Here is a 27669-nt window from a genome sequence, read left to right as displayed (position 1 = left end):
CTTGTGGAGGAGGATGGGACAACCGTGAAGAAGGGGAGCAGCAGTTCATAGCGGCTGTGGGAAAGCTCTTTGCTGCCAAGGCTGAGCACTGCGGGCTTCAGGATGGTCCAGAGCTGGGCCATCCTGGCTTCTCTGTCTCTCCTTGATTTCTAGTTTTTCCACAGTGCTGGTCAGACCGTGCAGCATTACTGTGGGGGGGTGTGGGGTGGGCAGGTGGAGGGCAGCAGCTGGGGAAAGCTCCCAGCACAGAAATAACCCCCTGCCCCAAGGTGATCCTGCAACTGCTCCTCTTCTGCCCCGTGCAGTGCTGCAGCCCTGGTGTCCCAAGGATTATACAACAATGCTCTTCAAACAGGTTTTTATTAGTGGTTTTGACTGTACTACATCCTCAAGGAAAACTTACTTCACAGTGCCAGGCTGAGATGGGTGTTCTCTGATAGCTGTGGAAAGAAAGGAAAAAACACAGCAATCCAGCAGTGGCTTGTGCCGTGTCTGTCCCTGTGCCAGCCAGGCTGGCAGAGCTGTGCCCAGGAAGGTACCATACCCCTGCCTGCAGCAAGGGACAAGTACTACAGTTACCACTGCAAGCTCCAGAGCTGCTAAACAAATGAAAAAAGGATTGTTGTCAGCACCAGCCCTGCATCTCTTCACCCACATGGTGAGGGAAGGGCAACGCTGCGGTAAGTAAAAGCTTCTGTCAGGGGGGGCTCAACCTGCCGTGCTGTACCCCTCTCCAACGCCCCTGTGTCCATCCACAAGCTGGAAGTGGTCAGCCTGCTCTCTGCTCACAGCACAGACCCTCCCACTGAGCTTGCAGGCACCTGCTGGGGCAGGAGGACCAGCACCCACCCCCTGACAGCAGGCCAGACCCTTCGCCCCCCACCCCCGTCAAGCTGAGCCAACATCCCCACAGGTATCCCCGGCACTACAGGGCCAGTCACCTGCTGCAGGCACTGGTGTCCAGCACCCCAAGAGCAAAGACATTCACACAGCTCAGACCAAGCTTCCCTGCCCCCCCCAAATAATACATTAATCCCAGCCCCCAAATGAGCAGAGCTGATTTTCCTCCCCCTTCTAGGCCTTTCCATGCTGAGCTGCTGTGGGTGGGAGCACAGCTCTCAGGCTTTGCTGGGCTTTTTCCTTCCTAAGGCAACAGGGTGAGAGTGGGGTGAGAGGGGCAAGACGGGGCTTGATCCATCCCTCGGGCCAGGCTGGAAGGGGGTTTGCACAAAGGAAGGGTCCTGGCACCCCTCTCCCACCTCTGGGAAGAGCTGAGGGGACAGTGGCAGCAGGGCAGGGTGCAGGCAGCTGCCCAGCCCTGCCTGTACCACAGCCCTCACCTTTTCAGTCACAGCAGCTGTGCCAGGAGGTTTCACAGCCCACTGTGCGGCTGCGCTGACCCATGCCACAGCCTGCCCTGCCCTTCCCACACAACCGGTATGGCAAGATCCACAGGGAGACTTCCAACGGGGACCTGGAGGTTCCTCCAGCACCCATCCACAGGGAGCGCCCCCAGCCCACACACAGCCCTGGGGTGCAGGTGTAGCCTGGGTCAGGGTCCCGCTCAGCCGCGCACCAGGATGGAGAAGGATGCCAGGCAAGGCACCAGGGATGCTCCAAACCACCCCAGGAGCAGGGGACAGCCAGACCTGGCAGGGTGGCCCAGGCCATCTCCCCGACAGCCCCACCGTGCAGCCATGCCAGAGCAGAGGTGGAAGCGGACCACGAGGACGGGCTCTGCATCCATCAGGCTTTGGGCTTTCCCCTACCACAGCCTCACGTCTCCTGTGCCCACGAGCAAGTGGTAGCCAGCCCTCCTGCCCAGAGGAGGAGCATGGGAGGATGGGTCCTGCACTATCATTGAAGGCGAGGTCAGCAGCTGGCTCTGGTGACCAACACAGCGGCCTGGGGCACGTTCAGATGCTGACACAGGGGTGGGAAGCACAGGCAGAGAAGGCAGCACAGCCTGCAGAGCCCAGCCTGGCTAACTGCCCAGCCGGAGCTACTCACAGCCCCAACAAAACAGCCCCAGAGGGACCAGCCAGCCCCAGCTCAGGGACATGGCCATGGCTTCTCTTCCACAACGACCTTCTCCTGGGTGCCAAACACTTGCTGTCTGAAGGGAAAGGTGCCAGGAACCCCGGGACAGAAAGGAGACGGCAAGCTTCACTTGGGGACTTCTCCACCCACTTCAGGTCCTACCCCGGTGGCTGCAGGCTCAGTGAGGAGCAGAGAGCATGCCCCAGAGCTGAGGGGAGGACAGCAGAAAGCTGCTGCGGGTAGGTGACAGCAGGAGCTGGCCAGCAGCTGCCCACTACCTGGGCAGACAAGATGTGCCACATCCATCAGTGCCGCAGCCGTGAGTGCCTGTGGGGAGGGATGGCAGCAGTGGAGCTGCAGCTGTACAGGACCCCAGGAAGGCTGGTGTGCCAGCTGCCCTGTGACAGGGACAAAAGCCAGCTCAGAGCACCTGTGTGTGAGTAAAGTCAGCTTCCAGCTGCCACCACCCTGCCCACAGCTGCTCAGCTGCAAGCATGGGAGGGCCTGGCTAAAAATCCACCTGGGGTTCGCAGGGTGTGGGAGGCTGCTGTGCTGCACGGAGCCCCGTGTCACCCTCCTCTCCTGGGACAGGACGGGCAGTCTCCAGGGGAGATTCGCTTCTCTTTCGCTACGGGCATCCCCGGTGCTGTCCCACACTCCCTTACAGGCGCTGCCTGCCCCATCCTGCACTCCCAGCACCCATCAAACACACAGCGAGAGCCAGACTTGAGGTACTGCTCCCCCACCTGCCACGCAGCTCAGCTCAGCACCCCTCACTGAAGACACTGACAGAATCAAAACAGCAGCAAACCAGTTAGCACCATTCTCGCCTGGCTTGCACCAAGTCCGCCACACACCCTTCCTGTCCACCAAGGCACAGACCAGCCAGCAGCACACAAAACTTCCAGGAATATGGAGATCTCTGAAGAAAATCCTAGATGACTGAGCCAAACATCCACACAAGGTGGTGCTCCAGCAGGCCAAACCCTTGTTTTACTACAAAGCACTGTGGATGTGCACTAAGCCAAGTAGAGCAAGAGCTGCACTGGTTTCCACTGGGAGCCCAGACAGCAGCAGTTCAGACACCCAAGTTCCTGCAGGAGATCTTCTTGTACCCTGCAGACTGGGATCATCCACCCAAACCTCTGCTCAGGGAAGGTCTCTCTGACACCAGGGAAGAGGGTTCCCGTCAGACACCTCGTTTCCACTCGGAGTGAAGGTCCCTTTTTGGGAAGGGCTTTTCCCTTTCCCCTTTCTGCCCCCTCCTCGCTCCGAGACCTGCCTGAAGTGCAGCACAAGAGGGGGGTGCCCCACTCGGGGCTGGCTCTGCGTTCACTGCTCCTGGAGGTGAGGAGGGTTAGAGGCCCGTGAGATCAACGATGGCTTTAATAAAGATGGCGTCATCACGCACGTAGGAGTTCTTGGCTTCCATCACAGAGACGGGGCAGAACAGCGGGCAGCCGCTGGCAATGTTCATTTCCGTGATGGGTCGCTGGAAGGAGGAGGATGTCACGTCAGGTCGGAAGGCATCGATAATGTGCTCCCGGTTGTTCTGATCCAGGAGCATCAGGGTTACCTGTGGGGAAGTGTGAAAATACAGGAGAGCGGCTGAATAAGAAGCACATGGAAACCCGGCCTGGTGCCCTGCTCATCTGAAGCCCACGAAACACGCAAGTGCCAATGCAGCCGTAGCCATGCCACACGCCTACAAATCTGAGAAATGCCTGTAAGCAGGGTCAGCAGACAACATCACCTTGGTGACATTCTGCAGAAACCTTCCCACATCCTGCCCTGTCACTGGAAACTTCTGTGTGGCAGCGCAGGGCTGTCAGGCTGACACTGAAAACCTGCAAGTGGCCGGTGTGGCACTTGCTCCAACGCCAATACCCCATGCAGGTATTTCACTACGGCACAGAGTAGCAAGGTCCTCCTGCACAAGAAGGCAGCCCCTCTGCATCAGTGCTTCGCCCGCTCAGCCTCGAAGCATCCTGCAAACCTGCAATGTCTAGGAACGGCAATCTGAGCTTCTGATGCCGAGCGAGCATCAGCTGCACCCCAGGTACCGAGGCCACAACCCCCTTCCCTCACCATTCATGCAGAGGCTTTGCTCGCCTTCCCAACACGCTGCTGCTCCCCGCTTGCACCCTCTGCCATTTCACGCCCCTGCCCTGCAGCACACTCGGTGCTTTCAACACGACTGGGGAATCCCCAGCGCTGACGACATATCCAAGTCCTTCCTTCTGCTTGCTAAGTAGCCCAGACCAACGGTGTCTAGAAGCTCAAGTGGGTGCAAAACTAGAGAGGCAGGTTGCTGGGCAGAGCGGGCTTTGTCCCAAACCTACCTTCTGGTTGAAGGGCCATCGCAGAAGCGCATCGTTGGGCCCTTTCATCACCACAAAGAACAAGGACAGATGGGTCCCACGCCCGGTGCCATCCCCGTTCAGGTAAACGCGCAGACACATCTTGTAGCCGTACTTGCTTGTGTAGAAAGCTGTCACAGAGTTGTAAAACAGACACAGTGAGTATCAAACCCAGCAAAGCCTGGCACCAGCAGGTTCCTTTGAACTCTGAAGACTCTTAGAAAGTTTGGATTCTGGAAGAAGCCAGGTCTGGGTCTTAAAATACCTGCACCGTGGAGGTGGTCTGGAAAGCTACCAGGTACAGTCAGATGCCATCTTGGACTGGCCTGGAGACAGCCCAAGGTCAGGCAGTCACAAGCCCCTGGTCTAGCTGAGCCGCAGAGCGCTGTGGCACAGGGCAGGGCACCTCCAGCCCCTCGGGCTCTCCCCAGCCGCCACCGCAGGCGGAGCCCAAAGCCGGAGCTCTGCGATTCCCACTGCGTCCTCCTGCAGACCGCACAGGACTGCTAAAGGAGCGGCAGTTCATGGCAATGATGCTGACGAGCAAGAACAAAACCACCCCAGAAAAACCCTGACTGGGGGTAGACCACCCCTAGTACTCGCTGCGCCCCCTTTGTAAAGTGGCTGCCTCTGATGGGGGCAGAGGTTTAAGCAAGTGAGCTTCAGCCTCCTGTTAGGAACCCAGCCACTCCACGGTGTGGGCACAGGCTCCGGGATCTCAGGCTTTCTCCTCCAGCAATTCTGGGAATGCCCATGTTGTGACACCAGACCCACGCGGGGCCACAGAAATACATCGTGGAAAGGGACCTGCTGCAAACCACCCTCTCACAGCGGCACAGCCCTACGTGCCTCAGGTCTGGTGAGGCTCAGAAGCCTCAGGGCACAGGGCAGGATATCAGAGACAGCATTTTACTGCAGAACTCAGTGCACTTTTAGGAACAGGCCACCCAGCAATAGCAGAGATACTGTGCACTTCCACAGGCTGAGGACATCAGGGCTTGGTCACTGCTTCTCTCCTGGCTCTCCCCAACTCATTTCCTCTAGTCCTTCCCCTCCACCTGCTTCACCCAAAGGCTTTCCGGGCAGATGCCACGCTTTGCTAGTCTAAGCAGCATATCCTCCCTGCCCACCTGAGGATTCTCAGCACTCCTGTAACCCTGTGAATGTAAAACCAGGCAGGGAACTGGAGGAAGGATGGCCCCAGAGTGGTAGGAGTACCCAGGAAAAGGAACCAGGCAGCCAGTGCTAAACACCTTACACACCGCACCACCAGCTCAAAGCAGTGAACCGGGCATCCTGCTTCCCACTGGCCCGAGCAAAGGCAAAGCAGATCAAAAGCAAAGCAAGAGCCCAGCAAGCTGCCCCCCCAGCATCTGACAGCCAGCAGCAGATGGCTTCCCAGCAGGAGCTTCGCTTCGGACTGTCCCAGTTCATGCCCCAACAAACCTTCCCTGTGCGGATTTGCCTTTTTGAACTCTTATGATCTTGCCCTTTGCAATATCCTGTCGCAATCCTTGTGTCCTCACAACGCAAGCAAGTGGTAACTCTACTTCCTTCTCATTTAAGAGTGATTTCATTTGGTATTTCCTTGCCTTTATATTTAAATGCAAAACAAACAATTATACTCATTTCCCTTTTTCATCCCATTCACAACCTAGACCTCTCCTCTCAGCTGTCTCCTTCCCAGACTGAACAGCACCAGTCTATTTGCTTCACTTTCCAAGATAAAAACCATGCAGCTCCACGAGAAATATTTGTTTCTCAGCCCAACTTTCTCAGCTAAAGCAGCACCAGGAATAAGGATCTCTGTCTAAACGACACAGTCGACGACCGTAGAAAACAAGACCTTGCACTTTGTACTTGAAAGATAAAGAAAAAAAGGAAGGAAGGGAAGAAAAAAAACAAAAAAAAAAAGTCCTGCCTTTTCCAGAAGCAGTCCTGGTGTTAGGCAGAAGCAACCCTCATATTCCAATCCATCCAGCCACATACGAGATTTTCATTAGCAGATTACAGAGACCAACCAGCAACACAGAACAGTCTGGTGGCCCACAAAGGAGTTTTTCCTTTGATGAAACAGTTTATAAAAGCCCTGAGCCCTGCCTTTGCTGCCAGGTGTGGGATGGAGACCAGCCAGCACAGAGCATGGAGGAGGAGGAGGAGGCACCAGCAACCACAAGCTGCAGTTCTGGGAGGAACTGCATTCAGAGAACAGCCAACAAATATCTGCACAGACGACGCCTCTTGCATTTGGAGAGGTTCCATCCCTTTCCCTCCCTTGGGCTGACTCTGATACACACATCTCGCCCCTCTGTGAGGACCCTCAGGTGGCATCAGCTCATGGAGGGACCCGAGGAACCCCTGAGCTGGGCACAGCCAGCCGGGATGCCCACGGCTGCATCCGTCCAGCATCTGCCCCCAAACCACAGCCTCTGGAGATGTTCAGGCCAAGCAGCCCTCCAGCACAGTGCAGATGGACAGGATGCAAGAATCAAGGCCCTCTAATTCAACCAAAGTAGATTTGAAGCAGACTCATTGGCTTTGGGAAAGGGAAGGAAGTGCTGCCCTTTCCGAAGCGGATAAAGAGCAGGGGTTTTCCACGGCTCCTGCTGACTTTTAAAAGGAAATGCTAATTGCACGTGCAGTTTCAGTAGCAGTTTAGTTTCTCTCAAGAAGGGGAACCTTTTTTCTTTCAGTTATGTATATTCAAGAGAAAAGGACTCTGAATGGCCTTCATCCAGAAAATGGAATTTAAAGTAGTTTTAAAAATTCAATTGCTTTCATCTCATGGCCCAGCCACAGTCTGCTTTTTCTCAGCACCAGGAAGCAGGTGCAAGGTACATGCTTGATGTTTGCATCCAGCTCTGGGCATCTTGAAAAAGCTTTGCAGCACACTTAGATCTAAGCGATTCCTGCTCAGGCAAACACAGACTCCCCTCCTCAACCATTTGGTTGCAAGGCAAGCTCCCCACCGAGCAATGAAATTGCGTGAAGAGATGTTTTCACCTTACAGCTGCAAGCCTGGGAAGCGCATTTGTAAGCAAACAAGCCAGATCACAACCTACTGCTCACTATCCAAGTTTTTCTTTTTTAAGAACAGGAGGAACAGTGCTGGGCTGGGGCAGTTCTGCGAGGAGAGCCCCTTCCTCTAACAGATATTCAAGCACTTCCCTAGCCATGGTTTCGGGCTTTATTTAGGCGACGTCTCTTGCACTGTCATGCTTTAGGCACTAAAATGTATTTCTGGGGCTCTAATATACGTTTACTCCCTTCCTTAACCTCTTCATTGCTGGTTTTATGGTCTCTTGAGTATATAACTGAAGGGTTATGCAGGGGTATTCCAAAGCTAAGAGGGCTGCATCCTCCATCATGAGAAATTAAAAAAAGGTCTTCTGCAATCATAAACCCACGCCTTTCACCATCAGTTTCATTTAGCCCAATGCTAAAAAAACCCCAAAGTGGTTCAGGCTCCGCAGAGAAAGGGGGGCAGAACAGAGGTACATCTGAATGGCCAGCATCTCCCCTAAGGACACCGCTACAAATCCCACACCCAACTGAGATGTAAAAGGCTTTTGCAATTTTGCAGGCAATAACCTGGAGAGAAGATCGCAGGAGAGCGGCCTGTTATCGCCTCCTGACGCTTCCTGGCAAATTCTGTTATCTTCCAGATGAAAACACCATCGTAGGTGGAAGCTTCCATGTTGCGGATCTTTTCCTCCATCTCAGCCATGGCCAGATCTTTGAGCCCAATGCTCCTTTCCAGCTGCCGGACCTGCTCAGTGGGATACACGGTGCAGCCTGGTTAGAAACACGTACTGGTGTGAGACCCAAGAAAGCCAGCAGACACCAGCATCCCCTCCCGGACGACCCTTTAGTGAGAGACTTCTTCAGAATTGACAGGGGATCATGGCAGGGAGAAATTTAGCATCGTAAGCCAATTCATTGAAGCTTCCCTTTGAACCTTGTCATTCTGGAGAAGATACATCAATACAACTCAGTGCTTGAGCTGGAAACTTTCCCACAGTGAATGGAAAAATCCTCCCAGTGAGCAGCTCCATTACACTAGCAGCACAAGAAGTGAGGATGGGGGGACAAAAAAACCCCAAACAATCTCAGCATTGTGACAAAACTAAGTGAGAAACAGAACCTACACCCCACCAACCAGAGCCTTAATCGCTGCCAGCTAACATGGGGTCACGCCAGTTTTGGCACACAGGTACCCGCTGCAAACGGCACAGCTCCCAGCTGCCACGACACACTGGCAGCACTCTGCGGAGACCACGCTGGAGCATACTGGTGGGGGCAGCTTCTTCACACCTCCGGACCCTGCCTGGCACAACGCTGCAGCACAGCATCAGTGCTTATGCTCCTTTTGAAAGGTCTGGAAGGTGAGCAGCCCCACAGATTCAGAGGGGTCCAGTGCAATGCTGGGTGCTGTGTCTCTTGTTGGAAAACTTGACCAGGGAACAACATCTCTGTGTCTGCGTAATGATTACTAGCAGAGATCCGAACGCTTAATGCATGTCAGTTTAATTCCCATCTTTTCCAGGAAGCTTTGAGGGTTGGGCACAGGCACAAACAATATTTTAGTGCTGCCTTCAGATTTGTGGAGTTTCAGGGCTAGGTGGTGAAGCTAATAACATGGAAAGGAAACTGAAAAAAAAAAAAAAAAAAAAAAGTCTGCTCAGAGCGCTAGAAAGCCCAAGTCAGTGGCTACGCACCTTGTTACTCAGTGTTTCAATTTTCTCCTGGTCTAGGCGATGTTGCCGACTGTAGGCTTCGGCTGTTAGAGACACTCTTTCCACCTCCCGATTGAGCACACAGACAATGTTCTCAAAGGTCACTGTTTTCCTCTCAAGGGCCTCACATCTTCCCAAGAGCTCCAGGGACCTGGAGAGCTCCGACTCTGAGCACAGAGAGTTTGCTGCCAGTAGTGGGGAGCTGTTTTGTGATGAGGAAAGAGCAGGAAGGGGCTTTAGGTCTCCAGATCCAGCCTTGAGGCTCAGCACAAAACTCAGTAGCATGTAGAGATGCTCAGCCAAACACTTGCTTTCGTGTTCTAGTAGCTTTGCATTTTCCACCTGCAGGAAGAGAAATACATCCCCCATTCAGCAAGCTCAATCTACGCTGTCACCATCCACAGAACAAATTTCTCCTCTTGAGGTCACAATGTTGGCTTTAAATTATAAAGGGGAAAAACCAAAAGAAAGATAGTTAAAAAAAACAAAACAAAACACAACACATTTTGGGGGTGGTGGCGGTGGTTTTTGTTTTGTTTTAGAAATGCTGCAAATCACATACAATGAAAGATGCTTAACACTTCCCCAGCTGCACACAGCGTTGTACTCTGTCTTCCTCCGTTACTTCCCAGAAAGGCTCCGTCAGACGTATTTAATAGCACCAAAGGACAAAACCTCTCACAATCCTCCCAAGGAGGAAATTTACACGAACATCACCAGTAGGAGCTGGGAAAACTTAAGTCACGTGGAGAAATCTGGCCTGGCCCCGGTTCTGTGCTTACAGCTGAAGGCAGCATAACCACCAGCTCCTCAAAGCACTCAGCATGTTCCTCAAGACGGAGAAGGTTTCCTTCCACATTAAGTTCATTCTCTGGATACCCAAACTCTGGACAGCAGATGATGTTAAAGCTCCATTTGCAAAGGGTTTGAAGCACCACTTTGGTCAAATATCCCAACACAAACATCTATAACAGTTTGGGTGACAGCAGTTTGCAGGTTAACTCCAACACTGGAACTGAGCACAAGTCCCACAAGAAACATCAACAGACGAGCCCTTACCACCTCAGCACATCCGACAACCTCAAATCTGCAAGGCACTTTTGATCTCCCACAAGACTTCACATGGTCCCGAAACTGGAAAGGAAGGCAGGCAATGTTAGATCTTACACGTCCCTGGGTAGCTCCCTTTCCATCTCACTGATGTCTATGAAACTGAAGACTATCTCAAGAACACCCAAGGCACTGCTGATCCCCAGCTGCCAAAGGGCACGGTTAAACCTGGACCCTGCCTACCATTAGGTAGGTGCAATATAAATATAGCACTGACACCTGGAAGGAAGTTTTATTTCTCTTTCTTTCGATGGCTACGAGGTCTCACTTCTCACCTGCATATGTAAGAAAGAAAAAGCAGCCAGCACAGGTACACATCACGGATGCTGCACAAGAAGCTACACTGAGGGCAGCGGAAGGGGAGGCAAAGGAACAACCCTGTGAAACAGCCAGCCACTTAATTCCAGGGATGCTGCTTCCCCTGGTCGGGACATGCCACAGCTTGGTATTTTTACTTCCAGCTAAGCATTATAAATTTGGGAACAAAAAGCTTCCCGGTGGTCCTGCCTGAGCCTTTACAGCAACTACTGCAGGCCCACCTGTGCAAGGGAAGATGCTCTGCTGGGCCCAGCCGCCCCTCGCTGGGAGCTGAAGGACGCCACACCTCCACCACCTCTCGTCTGGCGGCTGCCGTGAGGAACTGAGGCCACTACAGTGGATATTTCTATAGAGAAGTGCCACTAAACCCCCAGCCGCCTTCGTTTGGGTTCCCACACAGTGCATGATTAATGCTAACAAGCCCTGGCACGTTATCAGCTTGGGTTTGATATACCTCTCATCATCAGATATCAGTGGTCTGTTCTGAACAACGACCATATCCCACATTGAACACCTACATCTGCTACAACAGATGTCGATGAAAACTGTTCTTAAACCACTTTTTTTAAAAGCTTCTAGATCCATCTGGCTTGCTTAATGAGTCAGGTTACTCAGAGCTACAAGGGCTGCAGCTAATCAACAAAAAGTTGAGAGAGATAAAAGAGGGAGTTGGTATTTAAACAAAAGGTAGCTCACTTATGGCAATTGTACAAACCCAGCCTCTGCTTCAGCCTGCAGACAAGCAGATCTGTATCCCAAGACCCCAGCACAAAGTCCTTCATTACACTGCTTGTTTAGAAGAACTCTCTGCTCATCTTTTTGATGCTTCTGTCCCCCTGCCCTGCTACAAGGACCTTGTGCAGTCCTACTAAAAGTATGTGCCCATAGCAGGCAGGCTGGTTTCAGATGAATGCGCTTTTTGAAAATGTTTCCCACAACTTTGATTTTCAGACTTTTGAGCCTTGATCCAGGAGCCAGCAGCATAGAGACCCCATAGACATAGATTCCATTACATGATTAATTAGAAATAAATTCATTTAACTGGAGAAGGGCTCCCCTTCCAGTACCCTTTCAACCCATGAGCATGCTTTTCCCATGGAGGCCCTGCACACAAGCACGGCAAACACAGCGCTCAAAGCGAGGTGGCGTTGGCGGCACTAACACAAAACTACAAGTGCTGATGAGTCACATTCACTCACACCCGACCAGTAGTTTGAGGCTTATGGAAAGGTCACAGCTCTACTAATGGATGCCACTTGTCTTCCCCGCTCCACTTTCTAATGGTCTTGGTTTTCCTCCCTGCTCCACGAATGCCAGTGCGCCCTGCTTCCAGCCGAGTTAATTTTCTTGTTAGCAGTGGGTGCAGTGCTGTGTTTTGGATTTGGTGTGAGCTGGTAATATACTGATGTTTTCAGTTGTTGTTAATTAACGCTTATACTAAGTCAAGGACTTTTCAGTTCCCCAGGCCCTGCCAGCGAGAGGGCTGGAGGGGCACAAGAAACTGGGAGGGGACACAGCCAGGACAGCTGATCTGAACCAGCCAAAGGGATATTCCATACAGAATATAAAGCTGGGGGAAGGAGGAGGAAGGGGGGGGATGTTCAGAGTGATGGCATTTGTTTTCCCCAAGTCACCATTACGCATGATGGAGCCCTGCTGTCCTGGGGACAGCTGAACACCAGACTGCCCATGGACAGTAGTAAATTAATTCCTCGTTTTCCTTTGCTTGTGTGCACAGCTTTTGTTTACCTATTAAACTGTCTTTTTCTCAACCCATGAGTTTTCTCACTCTAACCCTTCTGATTCTCTCCCCCATCCCAGTGTGGGGGGAATGAGTGAGCAGCTGCGTGGGGCTGAGTTGCCAGCTGGGGTTAAACCACGACACTGTGTCAGCCCAGCAGGATGCCAAACACCACCACAGCACACGGTCACCGACAGCTGGATGGATACCTTCTCCCTTGGGATCTTCCTCCCACAGCCTTCGCAAGTTAGCGGAAATTCGGGGCAGACTTCGTCATGAGCCTGTAAAAGAATCAACAGGAGAATATTTGGTCCTCTAAACAAAAGCTCCAATGAGGTTATGTAAGTAAATTCAACAGGGGTAGTTTTATACTTTAGCACAGAAGAGCTACGCTCAAATCTTGGTTGTGCTGGTAACTCTGCATGCTGACTCACTGGTGCAATCTCCAGTCTACCAGAATTTTGGGTGCCTGTGTAGTCTCAGCCTCAATTTAAAAGCTGCTATAATACCTTTAAAAATACCAAATTATTGACGGACAAGGTAACTCAACAGGAAGCTCCATTTACAGCTCTGCCAGGAAAACACATATTCAGGCAGGCTGAGTGAAGCCAGCCACTACCTCAGCAAGATAATTTGTTTAATTTTTCCACAGTAATGGTTATCAGTCAGCTGAAGTATGAACCCACAGCCTACTCATCACACGCTGGGCTGAGCTGTCCAGTAGTGTCTTCACATTTGAATCAGAAACCCATTTTTCAACCAGAAAGAAAAATATTTCAAAACTGTTCTATTTAATATATGCACACAAGCCCCTACCCCTGCAGCAAGAGCACACGCAGCTTGTTTGGCGGCCAGAGGAGCTGAACAAACTGTAAGGGCAATGTGATACTCTCTCCTCAGCAGATACCAGGGCCAGTGATACCAGCTAAATTGGGAAAGCTAGAATGCTAGCAGTGCCTCTGCTTTCCGTGTCATTTCCACACTGCTTAAACTTTCTCTTTACACAACAACCAGCTGAAACAAGGCACTGCAAATGCCATGAATATGCAGCTCAAAATTCAGATTAAAAGATAAGTGCACTGAAGTATCCTGCCATGGTAGTAACAGGAAAAAACAAACAAACAACCAAAAAAAACAACACAGAAGCATTTATAAATCAGTCATCTGAAACCAGATGCTTTGAAAACTTGGTCACATTTATTCTTTATTAAAAGAAGTTACTGTCTTGGGGGGGTGGGGGAACATGCACAAACTTAAACACTGTTACCACATCAGAAACTGGAAAGTGAAACCCATTAGCGGCTCAGCTTTGGCTTCTTAGTTACTCTCTCCTTTTTATACTTTAAATGAGTAACTAGACTCACACCCTCGCTGCACTGCCCCTGGAAAGGTGACCGGACCAGCCAGGTTGTGCAGCTCAGCTGGGCAGTGCTGCCTGCACAAACACACCTCTGCCTGTGGAGCAGGTGGAGGAGGCAGACTGCCTGCCTTCATCCCACTTGCTCAGAGGGGCTGAACCCTTTCTTCTACCCACCTACTGCTCTCATGTTCTAGAAACACCAGATAGCATCTTCCTCACGACCCACAAAATGCTGGCATGAGAACAGACGGTCTGGCTGTAGGAAGGAAACTTCACTGTAGAGACAACTTATTTTAAAAAGGAGTATTTAAAACTTATGTTCTCTTGTGCCAACGTGCTAGGCATGAAACTACCACCCCCTCCGCACTCCCCGCCTCCCAGCACTTATCTCTCATCCTGGCTCCATGCTGCACTGCAATACAACATCCAAGACACAGGCGGCCCTGCAAAGCGTGCCCAACTTGCAGCACGAGAAGGGAAACCAGCTCTACACAGCTAAGCTGAAGTGCAACTAGTCGGTATGTGAATGTTAAAGACACCCAGAAGCATTAGCTTTAACCAGCACAGATCCAAGCCTCTAGACAAATGTTTCTGTATGAACAATGTTTCTGTATGAACAGTTCTGGGCTCTTCTGGAATCCCCTGTTCCTTCCCCCCCTACACGGGTGTTTAAACAGAGATGGATAGTATCGCTGCTGGAAGAAATCCACCCCACCCTGGAGCCAAAGAGGCTGGCATTCAGGTCTGATCTGCCACACTCCACTCCCCCAGGAATGGGGCAATCCTCCTGTTTACATCTTTCCCAAACCCACATCGGTGAGCTTCTGCAGCAGGGACAAGCACCTCTGACATCCAGGCCTTTGCTGCGAACGTTTCAGGCGGATTTGGGAAGCCATCACTGTGAACGGGGCTCGGGGAGAGCAGAGTCACCCTCCCAGAATGAACCTGTCATGGACATAAGTCAGATGGGGGTCAGAGACAGTGGACAGCAACAAAAACATTAAAGCAGAGCTGAAAGACCACAGTCTGGCTCTTATCTTCAGGGCTACTCTCCAGTTACCCTCAGCGCTGACTTCTCCCCCACCAGCTGCAAACTGAGGCACACGCCAGCCGGCAGCATCCAAGAGCAGGAAAATCAAACCAGGCAGAGCTAACAGCCTGCACAGCAACACTTTGCTCTTCCCACTCAATTAAAACCAAAACTGCAGATTGATCCGCACATCAATTCCACTCCCTAAAAATAAACAGCGAGAAAACCCAGCGGCAGCCTGTACATCACATGCTGCCATCAGAACAGGCAATTCCCTGGGAAGCCACCTGACAGACTAGAAACCCAGACACCTCCACCGCCTTCGGAAGGACCAGGGCAGCGCACGAGCACTTGCCTGGGGTGCAGACGCTCACGGCTTACCCACTGTGGCCACCCAGCCCTCCAGCATCTACCACCAACGGGCTGCAACAGAGATGTAAAGCCCTCTTGCCTGGGGGTCTGCTGGCTAACAGAGCTGCCTGTGTGCACACCATAACTCTCCTATCTTGATACTGGGAAAAGTAGAAGAGTGATTTGCAGGATTTTCAGTGGAGGTTTCTCCTGGGGCACTCCTGGGATCATCCCCAGCCAGCAGGAACGCGCAGCTCCCGGCACAGCAGCTCCTGCGACAGCGAGGGCAGCACATTTCAGTGCAGCCATGCAGAACAGCACGGGAACAGAGAGGGGAAAAATCAGATTTTAATAACAGCTGCTGATCCCTGGAAGACAAAATGATTGTTCCCTACGGAATGCCAGGATGACCTGCTCTGCTGTGCCAGCGTAAGGCAAAAGGGAAAACTGCAGTTTAATCCGATCACCGTTTCGCCTCTCAAGGCTTTGCTAAACTTGAACTATGGGAGAAGAGGCCACTGCTGAAAATTATTACCCCCATCTCACGAAGGCAGAGCAGGAGGCGCACCTGCTGCCCAGCTGCCCTGCTCATAACCTGCCCTATCAACATCAAGTCTGTTTTTATGAAGGTCTTGCAACTGCGCTGGACAATCCATCAGCGTGACACACCGCCCCCTCCTCCAGCGAAGAGGGAAGGCAGGCAGCTGAGAAAAGCAACCTTCAGACCAGCTGCTGCGAGATGCCTCTGCCAGAGCCCGGCAGGAAGGTGATCGCAAAGGGCAGGGCTGGCAGAGAGACCAGGCGCAGCACAGCAGGCTCGGTGCGAGCTGCACACCACAGCTCTTCTGCAAACAGCCTCCTGCAGGGTCGTCATTGAAAGTTAGCCCCCTCCAGGTGCGGCAACAGCAACCGTAAGCACAGACAAAGCTGAAGGGCTTGGCAGCAGGAAGGGAGCAACAAAAAGGAAGGCGAGCTAACAGGAGAGCAGAGGAAAGCCAGCTGAAGCGGCACAGGGCACGCCGGAGTGCGGAAGGGCTTTGGCAATCTCCAGCCCCAGCACTGCCATGTCGGGCACGCGGCTCCTTTGGCATCTTAGCCCAGCTGCAAGGGTAGGCCCACAGAATTGTAGAGAAAACACTGAAAATGGGTGTCCAGACATCCATCCAAAAGAGATGCCTGCCTAGGTTTTGAGGGAGCCTGAATCCCTTGTGCCAAGAAGCATGAGTTGCTTCATGCACCTCTGCCAGGTCCCCAGTGGCTCCGGAGCCTCCAAGATGGGAATGTGCCCACAACGCAGGCACTTTGGGATGTCCTGCTCCTCTGAAGTCAACATGCCCTTCTGTGCTGTGTCTCCTCCTCGTCAGGGGAGTCCTGAGGCTGGTTTTAAGCCAGGCCTGCTCAAACCTTTCCCAACATGGGTGGGCTGGGCTACCACACGCATGGTTCTGGCACATGGCGACCACGCACATGGTCCTTGCACTACTGCATGGAGCCCAGCAAGACGAGGCTGGAAAGCAGGAGGCCAGTCTGTAACTCACAGTGCCAACCAGGAACGGAAGCTTTCCGAGATTGTCACATCAGCTGCTGCCAGACACAAACTGCTCCCTTCACTGGGACACGCTGATGACAGAAATCCAAACAAGTTCACTTGGCATCACAAATAATTAAACCCCAAAGAACGTGTCAAAAACAAAGATTAAGTAACTGCTCGTGGCTTTAGTTGGACGTGCACATGGCAGCAATGGCATGGCACACCAGCCTTTACAATGCTGTCCAACGTCACGGCATCTGAGTTGAGGACAAAAATTGGCAGAAGAGATGGTAGGATTCCCAGGGGCCTCGCTCACGCCTTTTCAGAGCCAGTATGGGAACTTTTACTACCAGCATTTGATGGTATTGTTCATCCCCTTTTAGGGCTGATTACACAAACATTTGATTTGAGGTTTACTGGTAGAGAGACATCACAGCAGCATTTCATGCATTGAAGACAGATGTGAAAGCAAGAGCAGGTTTTGAAGAAGGTTGAGGGTACGAGAAGCACCTGAAGGCAAGCAGCAGGTTTTCTACCATTTCCTAAAACAGACTCTGCCTTTCCCTCCCTGTTTATTTTGAACTACATGAGCACAAAGTAGTAGCACACTCCAGGATGCTTTTTCCAAATCCCTCCGTCATCCCAGAGAAATTACTTTCCTAGGGAGACTCCAGTCCAAAATGGAGCAGGGTTGGACCCCCAAAGCACGTTAGATAAGCCTGAGTTTGAACCTGACCTGGCCCCACTGCCAGCTGGAGCCCGCACACAACTGTCTTCCCATCTCAGATGTGGCCAGCTGTGTTGAAAAACCAAAGAGACTAAATCTGCTTGCCAAGGAAATTAAAAATTATGGTGCTGGATTATACAAAGTCTCTGTAAACAGCTGGTTGACACATAACAGAGGTTCAAAGGAACCGGGAATGTGTGATCAGAGGTAACTCCACAGGTCTTCCAGGCTACAATTAACAGTTACAGTCATGGTTGCGTGAAAAATACCCAAGATGTACTGTTTGCATCTAATGAGGTCACTGCTCAAGAACAACCTGCCACCAGGGAGCGGACTCCAATCATACCATCATGCTAACAATGCCAGGCACCAGCACATTCGAAGCAATGATCTAATTTGCCTCCCATAGTTATTTCTGACAGTAGACCACTGTCGTTAGCCGTGGGAGATGCTCTAAGCACACTGAAAGCGCTGCCCATGCTGACCAGGTCCCAAGACAATGCCCCTGGAGAGATCTCCCTCCCTTCTAGCAGTACTTTCACCAGCATGCAAAGCTTCACCTTAATCCTTCAGATCCAAAAGGACAGCCTTAGGATGAAACCTCTTAATGGTCCACTTGACCTTCACATTAGAAAGGGTGGTGTTGGTGTCGGCCAGGCTCTGTGAGCTGCAGATGGTGGGCATGGCCAAGGCTGACAACACCACTGGCACCCAGAAAAGGGTAAGTGAGATATATTACAACTAGGATAAGTATCTTTCACATGCTGGAGAAATCGAGAGCCTGTGGAGAGTGGTTTGATTTCAAACCCGCTTTCTCTAGGTTGTTCGAAGAGTTGGAAGTACTCCAGAAGTTGCATGTGACCATGGCTTTGGCTCCTGCCAGACACCTGAAGCCCAAGGAACATCTCCCTGGCCATGAAGTGCTGCCCCACAACCCCTAAAGCTGTGCTCGCACAGAGGGGTTTCATCACAGCTTGGAAGGGACACACAGCACTCTCCTCAGTTGCAAAGCTCACGACTTACAGCTTTTCATTTTCCAAGGGGCAGATGCCGAGACTGTTAATTAGGTGGGCCACCACAGGGAGGCTGATCTGTTTTCAGAAGCAAAAAGCAGACCCTCTGTAGTTGGGGCTTTCCAACCCCCTCCCACACATGCTCTCTGGCACTCCCCGTGGCTTACCTCCCACCACGGGCTTGGACGGGAAACTGCCTCGTGTCTGGGAAACAACTGCCTCGTGTCTGGGCAGCCAGCTACACAACCTATACTTCAGGGACTGCAAGGGAAGCTGGGTTTTGTTTGTGGACCTCAGCTCCAGAAAGTAAAGGCGCATCAGATCACTTTTTCCAAAGCGTGAGGTCCTTTTGGTCACCTGCACATGCAAGGCAGAGATTGTTGCATAAGAAAGTAATCTGGTCCTGGGACAAACTGCTGGATCAGGCTGGAGCGAGCTGCAAATTGCACTTCAACACCAATCCATAACTCGATGCCAAAACCTCCAGAAAAAGACAGTAAACGCTGGACTGGATTTTAAAAGGAAGGCTGGTCGCACTGCCATGGCATCTCCAAGTGTGCTTGCCACAGCGCTTAAAACACTGCATCCCATGCAGCCAACGCTGCTATAAAACACTCCAAAGTACACTTTGGAGGCAACTAGGCGAAGTAGCTTCAAAGACCAGCAGCTCCGTTCTAAGCTATGCACAAAAAGCCTGAAGATTAAGTTTTCAGCCTAAGCTGAAAATCACCACCAAAACCTGTCGGGCACTCCTGGGATACAGCTGGAAAGGGGGGGCATGAAACAGTGAAGCCACACGAAGCAGGAGGACCCCCTGGCCCAGGGCACTCAGCAACTTTTTTGAAGAGGGGACAGTTTTCTCTACACGAGGTGTAGCAGGGCTTCTCCAGCATCTCCCAGCAGGAACACTGGGCAAGAAGGGACTGCCCAGTTAGCTTGTCCTCCTAGTCCCAAGAAGCAATGTAGCCCAGAAGGGGCTGCAGACATACTCTCTGACACCACAGGCTTTGCAGTAGCAACACATAAGTTCTGAGTTTTGCACCTTCCACAGCCTTCCAGGCTTCAATTAAAATCAAGTCGTCAAAAGTGACAATGAACTACAAGGAAAATGCAGCCCCTACAGTTTGGATTAGGACAGGTTATCACCACAGATGACAGCCACCCATCCTCATTAGCTGAGCTCATCTGTTTTCCTAGAAACGTCCCCATCAAACTTAGTTTAAATACCACTGTCAGGATTAAGTTTAAAATGTAGTTCTATTTCCAAAACAGACAAATCCACTGTTTTGTGTCTCCAATAATTCTGTATCTCCCAAGATGAACAGGGCGTAATTCAAATGTCTGTCTGGGTTAACAAATGGAATGCCAAGGCTGACCAAGTGAGCACCGATCTGCAGCCCCCTCATCCCATCCCAGTCCTGGGCAGGGAGACAAAGAAAGGGAGCTGGCAGTATGAAAAGCATTAAATAAAAAGTATAAGAGAACTGAAGATACATTGATAAAACAGAAGACAGACACAGGGAACTGGAGGTACTGCAAGGCAAGTAAGGAAACGCTCCAGAGCTGAGAGACCAGACTCCCTCTACCTGGATACCACAAGGCAAGTTTTCCTGGTCTTTCCTTTTATTCTAAGGGATTTGTTTTAGTTTCTGCAACCCTCCTCAGACTTTCCACCTGAATATAAAGACTCCTGCCCCCAGCCTGCTTTTCTGCGCACACATTCAGGCAGACTCAACAGGAAACCTATACATGAAAAGAGGTTACTGATTAAAAGGAAAAACCCTCCGGCCCCACCACAAATTCCTTTATCCAAATGCCACTAAATATTTATAATATTTATAAAGTCTGAAAAATGCATTTATAAACCTAGACATGTGCTAAGCACTTAAATATTTCACATGCTCCACGCAGACTGCACTTTCAGTTTTGTATCTCCCTTTGAGACCTGAATTTTAGAAATTTAGTTTCCAATAGAAAGCAAAACTGAAATCAGTTTTATTAATTTTTTAAGTTGAAGAGCTAGAGTTTTTCAGCTGCAGAATATTTTTTTGCCTTGATCATGCCCTGGTAAAATTAACAAACCAGAAGTGACAGTATCTCTTGATTTGTAAGTAGATAGCAGCTGAGTAAATCTCTCTCAGTACGAACAACATAATTTTTAAATCAGCAAACAATGAATTCGCTCTTAGGGACTTTCCATGTCCTGTCGGAAATAGCGCAGCAAGGGACTTTCCATAGAGGGAGCGCTGAGCTGCTGCAGGACATTACACACATTGCTGGCTACAGATGCAACCGTACCAATGAGGCAAGCTCTACTTTGTGGCACTAAACTAAGAAGTCTACCTGTACAGCAGGGCATAACGTGCACGGTACCGAGACAGACTCGGGGCTAACATGGTTGGTTGATGCCTCCTTTCATCGCTCAGCCACACATAACATCTCCTAAGCTCCGATTGCATGACTACAGCCAAACCTGGTTGAATGCCATAGCTCTTTGGCAGGCAGCTGGGAGGAGAGAGAACACAAGCCAGACCTTGCCTTCTCTCACCAGTTCCCTGGAAAGAATCGGCTTTCCCGAGAGGACACAAAATAACCTTACCCCCAGTTAGACTGAATGCCCCCCACGGTAGGCATGAGAGGTGAGCTCAGTCCTGAGATGAGCCAGCTAGCACTGCTCGAAATCCCCACTGCTCCCCTGTGATTGCACACGCTGCCCCAAGACTAACAAAACCCATGACAGTCAGGATCAGCGCCGCAGACCTGCAGGCCAAGCACTCCAGAGCCGCTCTGCCACAAAACACACTCTGTTTTAGCAAAACACCTAACAGGACCTTTTGAAGATTGGGTGGAGATAAAAAAAGAGGCACAGCCTTAATCCACTCAGATGCTCTTAAACAGTTGTGTGTAACATCCTGGAGCATCACACACACCTGCAGCCTTGCAAGAAGGCAGACTTATCCCAGGACAGCTCACTGCCCATTTGAACTTCTAGTGCAAGTTCTGGCTGGACTCAAGCCTGTGTTCAAACACTTGTAAGACCACACAGGAAGAACCTTCAGCATCTGATGATTTGTGCTTAGCTCTGCCAGAGCTCTAAGATTTTTTTATTTAAATCCAGGGGAAAAAGTTCAGATCCCATCAGTTACAGCACAATCAATACCATTGGAAGCCACTGACTATAATCTGGTTTAGTCTAATGGAGATGAACTCACGACAATTACCATTTGAACACTGCAGTGGGCATCGGACTTCTAGTCACTGGTCACCAGAAATCAAAGCATAGGTCGAACAATTTGCAGGCACCAACAGCACAGCTTGAACCTAGAACCTCAGTAAAACACACCATATCCTGAAATGTAACCCCCAAACTTTTAGTGCTGCATCAGTGTTAAGCTTTCAGCTTGACACTTACTCAATCATACATCCACACCACGAGCCACTTACAGATCTGTAAGTGAGGGTTTCACAGCAGGACAGCCTACATCCCCTCACCTTTTGGACTGAACTTTTAGCATGAAAAAATGAAAGGTTCTAGAGAGCAGGATGGCATGGGAAGCCTCTCTCTTAACAGGCTCAGCAAGCCAGGCAGAAAACTCAGGCATGATCCACAGCTGTTCCTTCTTGCCACCTTGCAGTGGCATTGCAAAGATAATCCAAATGTTAGCCTAGACAGACCCAGGTTAAACCTTTTCCTGACACACATCTCAATCACTACCAAATCTCCATGAACCACAGGGCTACAACCTTTACCTAGGGCAAGTGTTAGGGGGAAATAAAACTTATTCCTCTTATCTCAGGCCCCCCACACAGTGGTTCTTCCATTTCAAGAAGGATGACAATATTGTCCTTCAGGAGCACCAAAGCTTCACCGTTGAACATAAACTCCCTACTAACTGTCAGTGCATTTTAACACTGCAAATTGCCACAACAGAGTTGACTTGTTGGAAAGCACAGCGAAGCACGGGGTCCACTGCCACCCTCGGATAGAACACACTTTTATGAAGCACGTTAGCTGTATACACGCTAAGGACCAAACACCCACAGCCACAATGAAGGCCTGGATTAAAGAGCTGGTGGGCTCTTTGAGAAGAGCAGGGGTGGAAAAACCATCCCATCCAGCAGTATCATGGCCCAGGACAGCTCGGAGCCATGGGTAGCCAGCCAGGGATCAACACCCAGTCCTACCACCCTGGTAGCTGTCGGGGCAGTTGGCTGGAAACAAGATGGTGGCCAGGCCACTTTCCCCAAGCTCAGGGCTCTGAAGTAGGTTTTAGATTCACGTAATGCAGAGAACTTCACAATAATTTTATGGCACAGCACAATTTCTTGACAGTTTGCTTGTCTTTTACAGCAGAAAGGAGCTGGAGACACAGAGTGGGTGGTTCACACCATGCAAGGGATGTGCTTAGTGCCTGCAATCAAAAGCAAATCTGAAATTGTTTCAGTTCAGCCTGTGCCCTCAGCAGGACACACAAACCTAGCTCAGCCAGGAAATCTCCAGCTTACATTAAAGTCCAGGGAATTGGCAGCTCCTACCACCATCGGTGGACATGGAAAACCACCAGAGAGAGAAAGAAAAAGGACTCCAGCTTGAAAGCCTTGCTTTGATCTTTACCTCGTATTCTTTAATAGTCCCCTTCCAAGTACAGCCACTGTTAATACAGACAGCAGGCAGACTTTCCACCTCCCGACGAGCCGCGTTGTCCGGGAAAGCCTAAAATGGAAAAAACAAGCAAACCACAAAAATTACTGAGAGGTTGCAGTTTTGGTTGGGTCTCTTAATTCTTCCTTAAGACTTTCTTAAGACTTCTCCCAGGCCAGTTGCTACACACATCCTCAGAGGTGAGCTAACTGCAAACAAATCATTATTACAGCATTTAAGTAGGGCACCACTATATCAACATGACCTGGATTTTAGAAGCCAGGGAGTCCACCACATGAATCATAATTCTCACTACTGATGAAAATATTTCCTAGGAATAAGGGATTCTCAGAATCTGTTTTAAAACAAAACCTGCAAGTGGTACTAATGACATCTGTGAGCTTCTTTATTTTTTAAAATGCATTGTTTACTTACCGAGCTTGTTTCTAGAATAGAAATTCCTTCTTCGTATATTCCTTCCTGAATACAGCTGGCACACTTTTGAGGTCCAGCACTATCAGACAGAAAAATAAATCAAACAAACAAAGAGACCGATCTATGATTTAACAATAAAGTGATTCCTGGTAACTAACATTTCAGTAACTGAAATGAAAGCATTTTCTTAATTTTAAAACACCACACTGAGCCTTTGATCATGTGTATTTTTAATGCCCATTTCTGATGCTAATTTTCTTTTCTTCTCCTGATTAACAGCTCTATTTAGCTTCCCTCAGTTAAAGGCAAGAGTGAGACAAAACACAAGGAAACTTTTCTGGAAGCCAGCTTGTGCCTAGATTTCTCATATTTTGGCATGACATCCATATGATGACTTTTAGGAGCAAGTTCCTTCAGTAGCTGTGGTGAAGACTGAAGGAGTTGGGTGATCCACCCGGATTGCCACCTGAACGGCAAAAGCAATCTGGGAGATTCTGGAAAAGGGAACACTGAGGCAACCCTCAGAACAATAAAAGCAAGTCAGAGATTACACATGCCCTTAAAGAAGGCCTGATGCTGAATCTCAACGATAAAACACAGCTCCTTTGCTGAGAAGACCCTGAAAATGAGACTTTTCTCTCCTTTTTCACTTGAAAACACCTTTTCAAGTATTCTGTCTTTGGACTGAAATCACAAAAGGTACCTTATAATTTTCTTCAGACAATAGGAACAGTAGCGATGTCCACACTGAGCTTGAAACGGCCTCCTCAATATATTCTTGCAATCGGAGCAGAGGTATTTGACCTCCAGTTTAGTTCCAAGGATCTCCTTTGCAAACCCAGGCTGGTTTAGATCCAAAGAGCCAGGTGGAGTAGAGTTTGCTGCTGCCATGTGAACGAAAAAAACTGGCTGTATCTCCAGAGCCTGAAAATAAACATATTTTTCCTGTTTGATTGTAACTGGATGGGAGTAATTTTTCCACACAAACTGCATTACTCACAGCATATTACACCAGCACCCAAAACCCAGCAACACAGGTAAATGGGCTGATGTAAACCATGAACTTGCTTTCACCTTGTTAAAAATAGGGAAGGAAACTTTACCGCTAATTTTAGAACTAAATCCAGAACAAAGAGACACCCAAACTTATCGAAATGCAGCCCACCCCCTGAAATCACAGCTTCTGGCCCAAAACAAGGTAAAAAACCATCCTAAAGCCCAGCAGGGTCTCACCCGGGGGGGCTGGGAAAGAAGGGCTGGAGAGGCACAAGGGAGTCAGAAAGGAGAAAAAGAATAAAATGTGTTTGTTTGGACCAGAGGGGATGATGTGCAGATGCCTCCTCGCCCACCTGCGTGTCCTGTGGCTGCACCCTCGCCCCCCCGCGCCCCCTCCTCGTGTTTTAGGTCGCGGGTGGCCCCTGCGTGGGCCCAGGGGGGGTTCGCCCAGCCTTTAAATGCCCTTTTTTTAGTTGCATCAAGACTGCCTGCCGCTCGCCAAGCTGCTGCTGCACGCACCGGCACGTCCCGGGGACCACGAGGGACACCGGGCACTGCCCGGGCCTGCAGCCGCACAGGCTCCCGCAGGGCTCTGCCAGCCCCGCTAGCGGGGACTCCGCCGCCGCCGGCCCCGGTTACAGCCCCCGCCCTCACCGGGAGTAACTGCCGGGCTGGCAGGCGGTGGCGGAGCCTCCCTACAGCACCGCCACCCTGGGGGGAGCCGTGCTCCGCGGGGAACGGGGCCCGCCGCCCCCTGGGGAGGAGCGGCCCGGCCGGGCCAGGCTCAAGGCGGAGCGAAGCCCGGGACGGGCCCGCGGCTGCCCGCCCCGCCGCTCCCCATCCGCCCGGCCCGGGACAGCGCCGCACTCACCGGCCGCCTCCCTCCGCGCCCCGCACCGGAAGCGCGGCCAGGCCCCGCCCACCGGACACGTGTAGCACGCCCCGCCCCTCCCTCCGTCACCGCCCGCTCCGGCCACGCCCACATCGCCCCCCTCCGGCACCCCTCCACCCCACTTCCCTCGCGTCACCCCCGTCCCCGGCCACCTCCACGTCCCGGCCGCAGGCCGCTGCCGCCCCCGGAACCCCTTCACCCAGCCTCACACCTCCCGGCGGGGGTCCCCGAGGGACAGCGGTGCCCGGCCTAGGGCACCCCGACCCCCGCCCCGCGGGGGCAGCCGCCCTCCCGCCAAGGCTCCCCGTTACCGACCCGGGCCGGCCCGGGTGAGCAGCCCCTGGCCCCAGACGGATTCTTTAAAGCGCTTTGGGCCATTCTAGGTCGCTTACCTGTGCCATGGTCACCGTCTGCCCGGAGGGACCGGGCACCGGGCAGGGCTTCAGTTTAATCAAAGAAAAAGGCAACTGCCGCGGGGGAAAGGGCAGCCCCCCGCCACGCAGCGGTGAGGTCACCGCCCGGGGCTTTTCACAGGGGAACCGGCCCGGTGCGGGGGTACTGCAGCAGGGCGTTTTGCTCGGGGTCCCCGGCCCACGTGGGCTCACACCACAGGAGCTGCGGGGTCCAGGCAGTCTCGCTCCCACCGCCTGGGGAATTCACCCAGCGCCGGGGAAACCCTCCCCGGGGAGCACCGGCGGTGACCAGGCCGGGGACAACCCCGGTAAGGCAGCCGGGGCAGCCCCGGGGCGAGGGCAGTGCAGAGCGGGAAAGCTGCAAGCTCGGGGGGCACCGGGCCCCCCCGAGGCAAGGAGCTCCCTGCAAGGCCAGGGCAGGTGGCTCCGGGGATCCGCGGGGACCGGAGGGGATCCCCCACGTGTGTATCAGGCCAGCACCGCCTCGCTCGCTCCCCGGCAATGTCCCTTTTCCCGGCACTGCCTCACTTGTCCGGGAGAATGACAGTGAAACCTCTACGCCGCCCGGTTCCTGGCTGGCTGGGGGAACCGAGCAAAGAAAAACCGTTCAGTTTCCTGAACGGACCGTGACCCTAGCAGCAGCACTAGGGCAGGACATGCCGTTCCCAAAGCCACAGGAAACCCGCAGCACCGTCCCACCCGCGGGACAGGAGCCACGGGCCCTGCTCCAGCACTGTTCCACCCCAGCGCCACCCGTGGGACAGGACCCACAGGCCCTGCTCCAGCACTGTCCCGCCCCAGTGCCACCCATGGTATGGGCCCACGGGCCCTGCTTTAGCACCGTCCTGCCCCCATGCCACCCATAGGATGGGACCCACGGGCCCTGCTCCAGCACCATCCCACCCGAGTGTCACCCACGGGCCTTGCTCCCACCAAACCCACCGTGGCAGCACCCCAGCTGCCGGAGCGCCCTGTAACACGACAGTAACACATAGTCACGCACCTCCTCAACGTTCCACCTCCAGTCCCCAAGCTGCCGCCTCCCACAGCGGCGGGCGGAGCACGGGCGGTGTCAGGGTCACAGGCCCACCTCCGCAGGGGAAGCCCCACGCTCTCACGGCACCCGGGTGCCAAGCGATGCCCAGCCCGCCGGCAGCCCGCAGAGCAGCCGCCCCTCCCGCATTTTGCTGCGGGGAGGCCCTACGGAAACACGGCCCAGGGTTTCACTCCCGTCCCCGTATTTCAGAAATAAGGGAGCGGGAGGTCCGGGCTTTCCTGCCCTTACTGCCGAACGTCCCTGCCGGTGGCACGCTGCTGCCTTCCGGCGGCAGGGCCTGCCTCCCACCCACGGCTTTACGCAGGTTTCCTGCGAAACTGAACACAAACCGGAGGCTTTGCCGGCCAACGGGCCGCGGCAGCTGCAAGCCGGCGGGAAGGGCCTGCCACAGCCGCCACGCACACGAGGGGAGCGGGAACCCCCGGGCCCTGCGCTGAGGCTGGGGGAAGGCGGGAAGGGCCCGCGCCGCCCTCCCCTCGCCGGCTGCCGCCCGAGCGGGCACGCAGCTCCCGGGGGCGGCCCTGAACCGACGCTGGCGCAGCGGCCGAGCTCGGCCGGGCGGACGGAGGCGGCCACTGCGGCCCTGCCCACCGTGAACGACCACCACTGCGCATGCCCAGCTCTGCTCAGCCGGCCGCGGCTATTGGCCAGCTATACTGACAGTGTCGTGGCATAAGCCAATCCCCTCTGGGCATCGAGTTATTGGCAGAGAGAGCAGCCTCTCAGAATGCACAAGCGGGCACCCGCCCGCCTCCAGCCTGGCGTGCACACCAGCCAATCCGACAGCGAGCAGTCTGACTGCTAGGTTTCCGTGCCTATTACGAGCGACTACGTCGCGCCCGGATTGCTGTTAGGCCGAATTCCCTTGAGGACCCAGAAGTCCCGCCCGCTGCGTCGCGTCTCTCCCCGCTAATGAG

General features: G+C 52.4%; 1 protein-coding gene across 3 annotated transcripts; it reads right to left on the bottom strand.

The window, feature by feature from the left end:
- Positions 1–341: 341 nt before the first annotated feature.
- On the bottom strand, positions 342–27313 carry TRAF2 (TNF receptor associated factor 2). 3 transcript variants are annotated; one of them, XM_005231246.4, is made up of 10 exons: positions 26699–27313; positions 24098–24318; positions 23395–23473; positions 22933–23031; positions 12515–12586; positions 10196–10270; positions 9119–9478; positions 7992–8169; positions 4383–4531; positions 342–3616 (listed from the first exon to the last, which is right to left on the bottom strand). In XM_005231246.4, exons 2-10 carry the CDS (start codon positions 24283–24285, stop codon positions 3398–3400), a joined length of 1419 nt encoding a protein of 472 aa, XP_005231303.2. In that variant the 5' UTR covers positions 24286–24318; positions 26699–27313; the 3' UTR covers positions 342–3397. The 3 variants fall into 3 exon arrangements, with proteins under 3 accessions (XP_005231303.2, XP_055669937.1, XP_027633910.2); XM_055813962.1 differs by lacking the exon at positions 26699–27313 and adding an exon at positions 25262–25302; XM_027778109.2 differs by lacking the exon at positions 26699–27313 and adding an exon at positions 24910–25035.
- Positions 27314–27669: the final 356 nt, after the last annotated feature.

The sequence above is a fragment of the Falco peregrinus genome, chromosome 1, assembly GCF_023634155.1.
Source record: "Falco peregrinus isolate bFalPer1 chromosome 1, bFalPer1.pri, whole genome shotgun sequence".
NCBI lineage: Eukaryota > Metazoa > Chordata > Aves > Falconiformes > Falconidae > Falco > Falco peregrinus.
Note: the sequence above shows the minus strand (reverse complement) of the source record. Positions and strands in the feature narration are given on the sequence as shown.